Source organism: Antechinus flavipes, chromosome 1 (genome assembly GCF_016432865.1).
Source record: "Antechinus flavipes isolate AdamAnt ecotype Samford, QLD, Australia chromosome 1, AdamAnt_v2, whole genome shotgun sequence".
Taxonomy (NCBI): Eukaryota; Metazoa; Chordata; class Mammalia; order Dasyuromorphia; family Dasyuridae; genus Antechinus; species Antechinus flavipes.
In genome coordinates, this window is record NC_067398.1 from 665,526,724 (window position 1) to 665,542,382 (window position 15,659).

General features: G+C 33.7%; 1 protein-coding gene across 4 annotated transcripts in view; it reads right to left on the reverse strand.

Moving 5' to 3' along the window:
- BRD4 (bromodomain containing 4) overlaps positions 1–15,659 on the reverse strand; it is a 156,371-nt gene that overhangs the window by 49,434 nt on the left and 91,278 nt on the right. For all 4 annotated transcript variants that reach the window (XM_051972028.1, XM_051972027.1, XM_051972026.1 and 1 more), the window contains 3 exons: positions 14,378–14,664; positions 13,667–14,026; positions 12,251–12,379 (listed from right to left, as the gene is read on the reverse strand). In XM_051972028.1, coding sequence (XP_051827988.1) covers positions 12,251–12,379; positions 13,667–14,026; positions 14,378–14,664 — 776 coding nt within the window. The remainder of the gene's footprint in view (positions 1–12,250; positions 12,380–13,666; positions 14,027–14,377; positions 14,665–15,659) is intronic.

Here is a 15,659-nt window from a genome sequence, read left to right on the forward strand (position 1 = left end):
TCCATTCAGCTGTAATCATAAGTACACTATGGTTCTTCCTTAAATATATAATAATGATAGTTCCTATTTTTTTGCTTGTCTTCCAAGCCAATTTGCATGGTGTTATATAACCTGACAGGTTGTCTTAATTTGTGAGATGGAATATATTATCTTGTAGTCATTTTATTGCAATATTTTGAAATCTATTCATATCTTAGCATACCTATCTACAGGGACTCATATATGTCTCCAGTTTCTACTAATATAATTTGGATAGTAAGATTTTTATTAGTACTTTCTCCATCCTATAATTTCTTATCTAATTCCAATTTCATCAAAATTTAATGCAAGCTGATGTGGACATCAAATTACTATATTTATTTACACTTTTCCTTTATTCCTATAATGTATTTTATAGATACTTGTATTTATACAAATCAAGTATATACCATGGTACCTTAACTACTGAATATTTTTACTTATTTTGAAGTTTTTACTGGCACTTTCTAGCCAACTTGCTAAAGCTATTAATCATGTCAGTTGATGATTCTCTAGGGTTCTGCCATAGAAAATTTTATCTACCCTTGGTTGATATTTATACCTTTAATTTTGGTTGTCTTGATTTTATAATACTTTAATATTTACAAAGCACTATGCTCACTATTTGACATAAGGATTTGAGAGTTAGAAGTTAGTTAAGTGTTAGAAATGAATTTGAATCCAAGTCTCCTCTAGGATCCAACTCTAATGGTTTCTCATAAGTAGGCTTCTCAAAAATGGAATGGTTCCTTGTCATTTAAATTACTCAATGATCACCTATTAGAAATTAATGGGAAGTTGAAAGAGAAGATTTTGACTTTTGCAACCCTGAAATTCTAAGAGAAAATGAGAGCCAAACACTCCTCATAGGTGGCATCTTTCAGTTTTGTATTATACTTGTCCATTCACATACTCTAAAAAATCACAACACACCTGGAAGCTGGAGAGTCAACACCTGAACTGCTAACATTGCTGGGAGCAGAAGAATCCAGTTATGTTCTGTGCTTACCTCATCCCAGCAAAAACAGTTCTGCAATTGGAACCAAGCTGACTTGGCTGCTAAGATCATAAATTCCATTTCTGCAAGCCAGTAAATGATTCAGAAAAATAGAGTGCAAAGAGGTTGAGAGAAATGGGATGATTTTCTAGTCACACTTTCATCTTAAAAGAAGACTATTTCCTACTGTAGTCTCAGGATAGGGAGCTGAAAAGTGCATAATGGCAATGAATGATGACATAGGAAAAAATAAAATGGTCATAATTGGATCAAAGACTCTCATCAGCTGCTCTCCTAACAAATTCGTGAAACCTCGATCTCCCCAAACAGTGATTAAAAGCCTTTAATTATGGGGAAAACATTATCTGAAACAGTGTACTTCATTTCTAAATGATAACTGAGAAGTGCTCAAAATCTCTTTCCTTGTATCATCCATCTACTGGTCCTAGTTATCTCCTCTGGAGCTGTGGGGAATAAGTTACAGTCTTCTTTCAAGTAAATGCCAAACTTGAATGAAGCACAAACTTCATCACCAAAGATCTGACCTTGATGGTTTGGTTCCTTTTCAGAATAAGTACCTGCCAGGCTAACTTCAAACTGAAGTCCTAGTTGTTCCCTATCCAGTCTTGTATGAAAGCTTTCAGAAACAGCAATTTCCTCAGCTTCCTCGTTTGTTTCCTTAAAAAAAAAAAAATCTCAGGGAGAAAACCAAACATATTCACATAAAACTCTAAATGGGTAATGACATTTAGATGTATTCAGAAAGAATATGTATAAAAATAGGAAAGAATAATCATGTGAGGAGCAGACACATAGTGTCAATTACTAACCAGAAAGGAAACATGCAAAAGATATACAGAAAATTAACAACTGCAAATGAAACTATATACATTTTTTAATGGGACTTAAAAATACTTTCCAGAGATATATTTACATAAGCAACTATCTGAGAATTCCAGCCTAGTCAACTTTGTCCTGGAGAAAATAACTAATTTCTGCTGGTTCATCTATCTTAGCTGATCACAACAGTGCTATTTCTGCAACTCAAAAGAGACTAATAATCAACTGGCTGCAGAATTATTCAAGAACACTTAAACTTCTAGACTATCAAATAATGTAGACAGCCATTTCTTCTGGCATAATAAGAATGCCCAACTAGAAGTGCTGCCAATTTCACAGAGGATAAAGGCTAACAAGACACTAGTGTGATTAAGATGGAAAGCATGTGTTAGAAAGAGCTGATAGTTTTATTTGATAACAGCAGTAGAAGAGGCAAAGAATAAAAGAAATATGAATGCTGAACCAAAGCAACTAGTTATGATGGACTTTAACTGGCTCTTTTTACACACTATGAGCAAAGGTCATTTCCAGGTAAATTTCCCAGTCAAATTACAATTCTTCTATTTCCTTTTCTTTCTCCAAAAATAATCAACATCCACCAAGAATCTACCATTTGTCTAGCAGTGGGGTTACAAAGACAAATATTAAGTAGTCGGTGCCTTCAAGGAGTATATTTTCTTGAGAGAACCACAGGTACATAAACAAGTCTTGACCACACAGGGTAAAAACTGTAACAAAATTACTAGGTCTGGACAAGAGTCATTAAGTCATAGCTGGGTTGACATACCTATAAGAAACGCATATACCAATCAAATCACAGATTTATTGGGATATTATGAGTAACTCTCCTTTATGAGAGCAGGTTTTAATGGAATTTTGAGATTACATTAACAAAATTATCTGCCTTTATTTTCATTAAGCATTGTTCTGGTGGCTCAGACTTGAATCTGAAAGATTATCCTTGTGATAGTCTGGCAAGTCTAAAAAGACTTCAGGGTAAAATGGCTTCCTGAACTGGGATTAGATTGATAAAGTGCTACATATTGACCTTTGAAGAAAACCTAAATTTGCATTAGACTGAATAATGGAATAAGAAATCCAACAAAAACCTACAATAAATGACTTCTTGCATTCCAAAATCATCTAAAAAAACCAGAGAGAAAGAAGAAGGAAAGCAAAAGGAAAGAAAGGCTATTTAGCAAAGCTTTGTGTTCAGAGGCATAAAGAGCAGAGGTGGCCCCTGAAAAGACTTCCAGACAGAACCTTATTTTTGTGATGAAGAAAGACTGAGGGGATGGAACATAGTTCACAGCATAGTATTTTCACTTTTTTTGTTGCTGTTAGCTTGCATTTTGTTTTCTTTCTCATTTTTTCTTTTTTTTGATCGGATTTTTCTTGGGCAGCATAATTGTGGAATCATTCAACAGGTAAACGGAAGTAGAAGGGATAGAACACCAGGACCAGAATCAGAAAGGCCTGAGTTTAAATTCAGTCTCAAGAAAACTACTAGCTGTGGTCCCTGGGCGAGTCACTTAACCCTGTTTACCCTGGGTGCTGGAGTCAGAAATGACTGAAATAACCACAAAACAGTAAGATTCTCCAGCACCTACAAGGAAGCTAAACAACAACCAAAAAAACAACCAACAACTAGATTTTCCATAATGTGTTAAAGACCCAATAACGCCTTCTAATACATGTAAGGAGGCTAAACAGGAAGGAAAAAACCCAACAATAAAGAACAAAAAACAACCAACAACTAGATTTTCCACAAGAATGACATGAATGTCTAGAAAAAAATGAAAAATAAAGAAAGAAGAAAAATTCAAATTCCAGAGGAAGAATTAGAAGAATAGCTTAGAAGAAAAGTGGTAAACCTCACCCAAGAAATAAGATTCCTTCAAAACTAGAAGAGACCAAACAAAAATCAGAGACTCGATGGGATAGCAAGAAATAAATATTAGAACAGAATCAAAAGAATAAAGAAAATGCAAGACAACCAAAAGACAACCAAGTCCAAAATATCAGAACTGGAAAAGATGTCAAGGAAAGGATTTTTTTAAGGGGGAGAAAGAGGAGAAAAGAAAATCCCTGGACATGATTTTTAGAAAAATCACAAAAGAAAGCTGCACACAAATATTAGAATAAAATAGCAAAGATAAGATCATATCGTGAAAGTCTCAGGGATCTCATAGCCAATATCCAAAGTTCCTAGAAAGAGAAAATACTGAAAGGGTGTAAGGAAGAGGAAAGAGAAGATAGGAAGAAGGGGAAAAAAAAAGTTTTAAATTCAAATTTATACACAAGAACTAGCAGTAGCTACCATATAAGAAGAAATCTAGGAAGACAATACTCTAGTAGGTAAAAGACAAAAACTTACAACTGAGAATAACATCCTGAAAAACTGAGTATTGTTACAGAGGGAAAAATGGAACTTAAATGTAATTTTTGAACTATTCTATCGAATTATTCTAATAAAAAGAATATAACTGAGAAAAAAACTAGGAAATCTTAAGAATCCAATCAAACCTGAAAAAGAAAATGTTAATATTACTAACATCTGATGAGAAAACAAGAAACAAGTTTACTTTCAAAACTTCAAGGTATTTAAAGGACGTTGACAGAATTTATATTTTTAAAAAACAGGCCACTGGGCAGATTGTTCTGTTGTGAAAACTAAAAGAGATGGACAGGTGAAAGAACTATATACAAGTATAGAAAGAAAGAATAAGCGAGTATTTTTCACAATTTGGGTGATGAGTATACAAACAAAAACATGGAGGAAATAAAGCAACAGATGAATTTCAATAATATATAAACTTTTAATATAAATTCTGACCAAAGTTATGTTGAAAACACACATATGCATGCACACATAATACTGCAAAAGAAACAGACATAAGCTAAAAAAAATTCCTATTTATGAAAAGGAAAAAGGAAAGCAAAGATCTCAAGTGTAAAGGAATGCTTCAGATTGTTTCTTAAGACAATTAGGGAATCACCAATCAAATTTTGAGATATGAATGCAATAGAATATTATTTTACCATAGCAATAAATACATTTTACAGAGAATCCAGGAAACTATGAACCGATACAAAGTCAAGTGAACAGAAGATGGAGAATGTAGTGAATTGAAAAACAACAGAACAAAACCCAACTTTCTTTGAAAAAAAGACTGAAGAAAGACTTATTAATGCAGTGATGAATCATGTCTCCAGCAAACTTGTGGTAAACCATATTACTCATGTTTTGAAAGAAAGGACTGGGACACAATGTACAGAAAAATTTTCTTTTTGGACATGGCTATAGCATGGATTCATTTTGCTTGACTACACTATAATAAAAAAAATTCTTTTTAAGATTATTAGAATATCAAAACTTCAGAATATTATTAACCAAAAAGGATATCATTGTGACACAGTGGTATCACAGTTTTAATATTTTTGAAAATGCAAGCAGAAGCACAGATTAGCATGACAATTTTCAGAGCAAAATATAGAATTTTCTTTTATAATTAAAAGCAGGCAACATGAAATAGAGATTCAGTACCCACAAAGAATTGTCTGTGTTCTGCTGGGTAAAGTTCAGAATAATAAAGTACCATTAAAAAGTTTCAAAATATACACCCACATTGTTGGAATGTATGACTGCCATAGGAAAAACACACTTATAGATGCTGCTTGTGAGCTTGCCGCTGCTTATTTATTTATTTTTTAGGGGCTGAGATAACTGGAGTTTAGTGACTTGCCCAGAGTCACACTGCTAGAAGTGTTAAGTGTCTGACACCATATTTGAACTCAGGTCCTCCTAACTTCAGGGGTGGTGGTCTATTCACTGTGCCACCTACCTGCTCCTGAGTTTGCTTTCTTATTCTACCCAGGTGACAATTTTATTTTGGTCATACCAACTCTCAAGTCATCTAACCATCAATGAAAGGAGTTCCCATGGCAAACATCATCATGCCCTCAATATTGAGAATATGCCAATTAAAATAATAATGAGGAACATGAGGCCAATGATAATATCTAGCATTAATATGCCACTTTTAAATTTATTCTAACAATCACCTGTTACCTTAATCCTCTAGGCTAAGAACATATTATATTTTTAAAAGCTATATCCACTTAAATCCCCAGACTTTTCAAAGAAAACTGTTGTGTAACCATGTGTCTCTCATCTTGTACTTGTAAAAGTGATTTTATTTTAAGATTTTCTATTTACTGATATGCTGCACACCTATCTGAAATCACCAACAAGCATTGCATGTCCTTTTCATAGTGGCAAGGAACTAAAAATTGAGTGGAGGCCCACCAGCTAGGAAATGTCTGAATAGGTTATGATATATAAATGTACCGGAATATTATTGCTCTATAAGAAATGATGAGTAGGGCTGATTACAGAAAAGCCTGCAAAGACTTACATGAACTGATGCTAAGTGAAGTGAGCAGAACACCAAGAGAACATTGTACACAGCAACAACAAGATTATACGATGATCAATTCTGATGGACGTGGCTCTTTTCAACAATGAGATGATCCAAGACAATTCCAATAGACTTGGGATGGAGAGAACCATCTGCATCCAGAGAGAGAACTATGGAGACTGAATGTGGATCAAAGCATAGTTTTTTCACCTTTTTGTTTTTCTTGTGTGTTTTTTTTTTTCTTTCAACTTTTGATCTAATTTTTCTTGCGCAGCATGATGAATATGGAAATATGTTTAGAAGAATTGCACATGTTTAACCTATATTGGATTGCTTGCTATCTGGGGGTGGGGGAGGAGAGAAGAAAGGAGAAAAATTTGGAACACAAGATTTTGCAAAGGTGAATGCTGAAAACTATTTTTGCATGATTTGGAAAAATTAAAAGCTATTAAAAAAAGATTTTACATTTACTTTCATAAATTTCATGACTTCTAGCCTGTTGGATGCAGACATTCTCATTCAATGTATCAAGTATTAATCACAGCCTTTTTGGATTTGATGAGCATGTCACTGATGGGAATGTGACTGTTTCCAAAATACAGATAAATATGGTAAAAAGTACAAGATTTAAGAATAGATCGCCAGGACTCATATTAAATATAGGATTACCTTGCAAAAACCATTACAATACAAACCAGTAACAACTATTCTTTTGAATTTTATCATGAAATCATTTATGAATACACCCCATTTAATATACTATCATCTACAGCCCATATTTTTCTTTGAGTACAAGGATAATAAATGAAAAATTTGTTAAAAGCTTTGCTAATTTTCTTTTATAAGGGCCTAATTTCTCAAATATATACATGTATATTTGGTACTAACTTAATAAAAATAAGCTATTCTCATTGGATATGAATAGACAGTTTTCTTTTGAAATTAAAATAAATTAGAGCCAGCTATCTGATGAAAATGCACATTAAAACAACTGAGGTATCATCTCTCAGACTTGCTATTATAACAAAAGAGGAAAATAACAAATGCTTTAGGGAGGAGAAGGGGGAGGAATGGGATATTAAAATAGGGATACTCACATACTATTGGTAGAGTTGTGAGCTGGAATCTGGAGAACAATTTGGAATTGTGCCTAAAATGCTATAAAACTGAAGATAAGTCTTTGATCCAGCAATACCACTAACAGATCTGCAGCTAGGTGCTTATATATTATTACTGTACACATCTTGAATTTAACTCTGTTAATCATATCTTTGTGGTATTTAAGAACAGAATCAGAAGAACATTGTTCACAGGATTAGCAATATAACACTGTTAACTAATGAAGACTGGTTATTCTGATTAATAAAACAATTCAAGACAATTTCAAGGGATTCAAGATGCAAAATGCTATCTACTTACAGAGAGACAATTGATGAATTTCTGAAGTATGCACTATACCACATATTCCCTATGCACTGTACCTCAGATTCCCTCTATGAGCATAAACAAAATATGTAAAGTGACTCTTAGAAAATTCTATATGAGGACATGTCATTGCTCAAAAGCAGGTTTTTCTCCTATCAAAGTGTATAAGTGTAACTGATGCTGCTGGAAGTGCAAAAATGATTAAAGAAAATGGAGAATTTTGAGATTTTGATAATCAGCATTTCCAGTAATTCATTAGCTACAAATGAATTAACTTTTTTGCCTCAGTTTGCTCAACTGTAAAATGGAAACAACAACAGTGTTGTCATATAATTCAAATGAGTTATCTGTAAGCATTTAAAAAATGCTATTTCATTCCTGCAAAGAACTTTAATAAGAGCCATGTAGCTCTGGAAAATCTCCACATTAAGTAACTGTGATAGTGCTAGAAGTCTTTACTTATGGTCTGTGCTTCTGAAGGAAAAAAAGTCTGGGCACAGAAGCAGAGTAAACACAAAAGAAAAATAATTTGTGTTTTCTGTCCTTCATATATCTAGAAAACTGGGTATAGTTAACGTCCTGGTTATTACTATAACCCAAACTATAGGAGTTGGAAGAGAAAATGACCTTTCATCCAAGAAAAGCTAAAAAGGTTTGTAGAAAAATAACACAAAACAATCCCTAATGACCAGTCTGTAAGTACTGAACCAATACTTCTCCTTCCCCCTTTTCTCAAATACAAACTGCACACATGTGTTGAAGACTAAAAATAATTGCACCAAATAACTACAATTCCAGAAAGGCAACTAATCAAAGAACAAAGAAGGGGTTGTTACTGAAAATAAATAATTTTATATGATTAAAATTGCAGTCTTGAGAATAATCCTTTTTTTAAATGAGCTGCTATAGAATATAGAGATCCTCATTTTGTTTGGTGTTTTAAGTTCAAAATTAAGCAATCTTTTACAAAAACAAAAAAGGTCACATATATTTATCTCAGGCAATGACAAATTAGGTAGAAAGCATTAGTTTTTCCTCATGTATTTTTCAAATGTCAACAAAGTAAAAATTTGTATAATACTAAGTAAATACAATGATGGCTGAAAGTGCCAAAAGATCAACAATTTCTGCTTGTAACCAATGCTTCATTTGCAGTCACATAAATGTCCAAAAATAGAAGAAATTTCAACTTTCCTCTATACTCTGTTAATATCTTTAGCTGAAATACTATTTTTCCACAGGAGAGAAGAGCCATCACACTGTTTTAGCTACACATTGAGAAAGTTAAAAACTGTCAGCAGATTTCCAGGAAATCAGCATACTAACGACAACCTCAGATAAGAGAAAAGCTTCAAAATGATACAGATAACAGAAAAGGACAGAATTTTGCATTAAAAACTTTATAAGCAAATAATACCTTTAATTAACATGTAAAAGTTTTCTATTTGGGTAATGTTAATAACATTCCTTAAAAGCTAAACCTATGAAAGCAGTATCCTATTAATTTAGACTCACTTTTGATGATAATGTTATTGATTTTAATTTTTTTCGTCATATTATTGTTCTATAAAAAATGATTTTAGAAAGGCTTGGAATGATTTACATGAACTGAGTGAAACACAAGAACCAGGAGTACATTGTACATAGTACCTGCAAGAATGTGCAATCATCACTCTTGGTTTTTCTCAGGGATTCAGTGATCTAAAGCAATCCCAATAGATGGAAATGCCATCTGCATCCAGAAAAAGAACTAAGGAGACTGAATGTAAATCAATACATGCTATGTTCACTTTTTTTCCATTTAAAAAAATTATCTCCTATGGTTTTTCCCTTTTGTTTTGATTTTTTTTTCTCCCAACATGATTCATAAAATAATGTGTATTTAAAAAAAAAATTGCTGGGAAAAAGAACTCTAAGAGGGCAAGCTATCCCCAATCTCATCTAATCCCCGCAAACCCCAAAACTTTCAATTTTACTCTAGCCCTGGTAAAACATGGGCAGTAATCAACATCAATCACAAATTAGCTCATACCTAATGGATTTTTGCTCATCTCTATGAGGATTTCTATTCAATTCTAGGAAAAACACTATGGTGTTTAATTAAAAAACACAAAACATTTTAAAGTGAAGAAATATTTTTCTACCATAAACTGGTAAGTAAATTCAAATTCTTAGAAGGTAGTCTAATTGTAAATGCTTAAAATATATGAGTGAGGTTTGATTAATGTTATGATAGGCCTTTTTTCAAAAGTTTACCTAATAAAGATCCAAGACTTGATAAAATCAATTTTATTTTTTATTAATGTATTACTTATTAATTTTGAAAGAAATTGGGGCTTGTAAAAGGCAGAGGTAAAGAAGTAGAGTCTTCCAGGTATGAGAAATAGCCACTTAACAACCCATTAAATTTCACTTTAATAGGAAACAAATCATTTATGTTCTGTTATTAAAATTTTATTTGTATATGAAAATAACACTTCTGAAATACGGAATAAAGTTTATCCCTCTCCTCAACCAGGACGAGACCAGAATATGCAATATGCAATGATGTAATAATATACGAAAGAGTAATGGGCTAGGACTTAGAAAATAAGGGTCCTAAATCTTCTTTGGTAGCTTCATAACCACTGACATGTAAATTCATCTCAAAGCCTTACAGTAATTCATCTGAGAAGTGAAGGAGAATGTTTTGGATTATTATTTCAAAGATCAGAGGATTTAGAATTAGAAGACCTCTAAGAGATCATGCTGAAATGAAAAAAAGCCTGTTTCCATGTAAGCAAGGAGAGCTAATAAAAACTGGACTAAAACTAGAAGTACTGCGGGTTTAAAATAAAATCAGTTTCAAATTGTTGCTAAGAGAAATCAGTTAAGAATTTTGCAAATTAATTAATAACAAACAAAAAAGCCCAGGGTGGAGGAAATATTCTTTACTCCTAGAAAAAAGCTAAGTTTCCTGATGAATGAGGTAAAAGGGGATAGGTTCGATAATATTGGTTTCTCCAAGAAAGTAAAAGCTAAATACTGGTTTTTATACAGAATTTTGACAAATAAGGAAGAGAGATACACATGATCTATCACAGCAGAAGTTTCTAAACTGTGGTATCTGAAGAGATTAAGAAAAAAATATTTAATATTTTCAAATATAATTCCTGAATATATCTAAACAACATTCAAATAAGTCAATAAAAACAAGACTGCAACAGGAAATGCATAACAGATAGGGAGTATTACTATCTCAATTCTTATCTTGCCTCCCTTTTATGTCTACTAGAGGGGCTTCATATGCAGCCTCAGACTTCTAGGATAAGGGAATGAGTCTAGAAGTATCTGGGAAAGTGGTCATATACTACACGCTGAAATCCAGATGTTTCTTAGAGCAATTTAGAAGAGGATGGGGTCAAAAATCTAAATCCTTTTTCTTATTAGTCCTATGTATGTATGTAAATGTGACTGAGTTTTTAGTAATTAAGTCTAACTCAATCTAAGCTTTGGCTGACTGTCATGTGCAAAGCAAAATAGATCAGGCGTCAAACACAGATTGTGGATGAACTAGTTAAATATGTAATTGTTAAATAATAATCAAATAAAAATATAATATAGTTAAGGCTAATATATAGTTTTCTAAGTCAACAAGAAGACCTCAAAGTTCTGATCCCTACGTATAATTTGGTAGCCCATTTCTAGTGTTTGATAACACTAGAAGAGATGAAATATCTATCACTGAAGAATCAATTTAGCTAAGTGACAAGTTCAACCAAAAAAACCCGGAAGGCAGAATGTACATAGGTGACAAATCTACCTGGATTTATTTGAGGGCTTCAAGAGTGGTCCTATTTTTTGATACTTGGGAAGATTTACATGTCAAATGGAAATGTGGCTGTAAGGAAATTCTGCATTGATATAATTCTGCATTGATATACTTCAAAGTTTTTCTAAGTTTCAAATACTTAGGTCATCCAGCAGACCCCTTCTTCTAGATATTATTTTGATTTGAACATTAATAAGAGAGCCAATTAGACAGAGGATGCCCAGATTTAAAATACTTTTATTTATTCTATAAAGACACAATTTTAAAATAGAATTCAATTGATTCAAATAACCCATTATTAAGTAACAATTATGCTTTAATCCCAGTTCCCACTCTTCCATCCCCAAATCCATAAATACAAGAGAGGTCAAGTCTCTACCACTTTGTGGGTAAATTTCAACACATACTGTTCGTTACTAATTCTTCCACTTCCAAAGATCATGATCTTAAAAGATAAAAGAAACTAAGATACAGAAAAGTAAAGTTTTTTTTGTTCAAGGTCATATCATTGTTAAGCAGCTGAGCTCAGGTCTGAACTTATGTTCTCAGGTTTCAAATTCAGTGTCTCCCTCTACATGCTGTCTCCCATTCTGAAATCTTTCTATTCTAAATCATTATAGCAAAAAAGAAACATCACTCAAACTCACAATTCTTGAGTAATTAAAATTGTTTCCAAGTTGTTTATCTATTTCAACTAAATAGGGAAATCATTAATATGACATTCCCTAAAATCCTCACCTGAAGTTTCCGTGCCATGGCTACTACCTCATGGTCAGGAGGATTGTATTTGTAACAATTAGAAAACATCAATCGGACATCTGCAGCAAATTCCTGAGCATCTCTGTACTCCCGGGTCTCCAGTTTAGACTAAAGAAAAATTGTTACAATTAATACCATGCAAACAGAGACAGATAGACAGACAGACACACACACACACACACACACCCACCCCTAAGGCAAAATGGAAAGGCCAACTTTGAAGGAATATGCCAAATTCTACTGCATATTTAATTTATCCTTAAAGAATATCCATTAAGTTATCTTGACACTTGATATTAGTACTCTGCATTTGAATTTCCAATAGTAAGGGGCAGAATCAACTGAAAAAGACAACTATAACAATAATTTTCCATGTACTTGCTCTGAAAAACTGTTCTGAGCTTCTCAGCATAATAATGCTTCTGGATAATTATGACAACTGGATTAGAAGTCAAAAATATAATTTCTAAGTTTTGTTATGGCTATTGCTTAGCTATTTGATTACAAGGCAAATCCCTTTGCCTTGCTAGCAATTTGATTACAGGCAAATCCTTTTCCCTTGCTGTGCCTAATTCTATATCTATAAAACTGATTGTAACAAAAATAACCAGAAAAAGAATTTAGGAACATGGGCAAAGTCAAAGTATAAGCAAAGTATGAAGTATGTGAAAATGAAATATGCTTTAAAGAGTTTAACACAGTAGAAAAAATATTGGGCTTGGAGTTTCAAGGGATCTCCGAGTTTGAATCCTGGCTCTGGCAGTCAAATCCAGGATGAAACAAATCCAATTTCTACTGTATTCACTATAAAATGAATTATAAGTGGCCTAATAAATATGTTAGGCCAGCTCACATGGCTTTTTTGAAGAAAGCTCTTTATATGTCTTATAATCGTGAGCTATCCAAGACACATATTGAAGCACCACTAGTCGATTCATCACATTAAGAGAAAAAAATAAAACTAAAAAAAGTACCATTCTCACTGTCCTATGTTCAAGAAAAGAGAGAGAAAACCTGACTAAAATATTAACTGATAAATCAGCAAACAGGGGCAACTCATTTTATCAGAGAGCTATCCCAAAATAGCCAGCAGGGGGAGCTAGCTGATGGTAAGCTGGAAACTTCAGCAACTTTACACATAACTGTCCAGATACTAGAAAGTGTCATGGGTGAATATTGTTGCCACATTATTGAATTAGGTCTATTTAGGAGATCTCCTGAGAACAAAATAGTGAAGTATTAGTTAGTAATTGATCAACATTGTGCAACTGCAGCTCTATTAAGAATTTCTCAACAGGTAAAAAATTAATTGTCCTAATCCACTAAAATGTCCTAGTTCTTAGTTCTCCCCACTCAAATTATCTACACACTTCTGTCACCTAAACAATTACTCACTTTGATTGTGCTCAGGTCCATTGGGTGCTTGATAATATCACAATAATCATGCAGGCCTAAAGCTTCTACATCCACAGGTTTATAGAATGGCCAAGCATAGGCTGCATGTTTCTTGGCAAACATCTCCTTGATGATGCCAGTGCAATATTTTAATTGCTCTGACACTTTATTACTCTTCTCTACTGTATGTTGCTGGGAATCTGGGACATCCTTCTTTGGAGGCTTTACTGGGCGGCTACTTTCCCGACGGGGGCCCAGCTTTGTAGATTTGGGTTCCGTGGGCAGTGAAGGTGATTCATGAATGGGGTCAATGGTGGTGGGTGTGGTGGTATCTGCTTTCCTCTTCACCCCTTTTTTTGTCTGGATACAAATGACAATATTAGAAATTGAGTCAATATATGATCACCCTTGAGTTAAAAGCCCCTTCAGCCTACCAGAATGCTTTTCCATCTCTATTCTACTACTTTAAAGATATTCTTGTTATGTACGAATTCAGAACCTAACATCTATGGAAAATGCGATGGTCAAAGGAGAAAAAGTAGCAGTTTATTGATAAGAGATGTCTATATGGCTATGAAAAAAAATATTAAGACTATTAGATTTCAATATCATCAGTAAATTTTTTGAATTATAAAACTTTGGGAGGGTAAAAACACAATCTCTAAGTGTCTTAATTTTACTTTCTATTAACTGATTAACAAAGTTACTCACCTTCACAGGCTGTGGGGCAGTTGCAATGATGGGTGGGTGTGTCTGAATTGGCTGAGGAACCTGAGGGGGTGGTGGTGGTGGGGGTGGGGGTGGGGGTGGTGGAGTTTGAAGTGTCTGGGCAGGCACCACTGTCATTGCTGGAGTCTGGATGATAAGATCAGGGGTTACAGCAGGAAAGGAATGAGTCGTTTGTACAGGCGGAAGATTCTGCTGAGGGGTCTGTGTTTGGGGTGGGGTTGATGCTTGAGTTGTGTTTGGTACCACTGAGGCTCCAGGTTTTGATGTCACTGTCAAAAATAAAGGAAAAGAATGGTTATATGCAATTAAAAAGCAGATAATTTTGGTTTGTAGGTATAGGAAAAAAGATTAAAAATACTAAATACAAGCAGTACTCAACACGTTATTATACAAAAATTGCTCAAACACAATACTAAATCTCTGGATTTTTGAGAATACTCAAGACAATAGCAAAATGCAGCATGCGTGATTTTACAAAAGTTTTTATACAAATCTGTGACCTCCTCCTCAGGAAATTTATTATTTCCCTATGATCTTGAGACTCTTTCCTGAAGGTTATTTCATAGAATTATCTTTCAAGCTGCTTGAGGGTCTAGACTGTGAGCAGAAAATAGTGTCCTTAAGAAAGCATGGTTTTTCTATGCAGAAATACTATCACTTAAAATTGGTATTTCAAAAAGTACTTTTGAATCAGTTGGATAAGGAAATATCCCAAGTAAAAAAGAGACAGTAGCTTTTGCAGAAATAAATACAATTTATTAAATGACAAAAACCAAACAATTCTTGATTTTAAAGATTTAACATTCTAATAGAGAGACAACACACACACACACACACACACACACACACACACACACACACACACACACACACACATATACACACACACACATAAAAAGTTTTTAGTGGGGTATTGGGGAGAGAGGGTGGATGAGGAGGATGAGGGTGGGTGGGGTGGGGAGAGAAAAGACCAGTTCAAGCAGTTGTGGGGATCCAGAAAGGCATCAAATGGGTGTTAACACCTAAACTATGCTTTGAAAGAAACTGAGTATTTTAAGGGTATAAAAATGAGGGTTCATAAGAAATTTACTGAAGTTATTTTGGAAAACATTTCCTTTTTCAAGGCTTTTCTTTAGCTTAAGTATTTTCTGCTCCCCTTCAATGCTGGTCTTGGATAAAAGCCTGGGAGTTTTATACTCCCATTTCTACTTAAAAGCACTGTATTCTTGTAAACGGATGGGTAAATTCAAAGTTCATTTTAAGC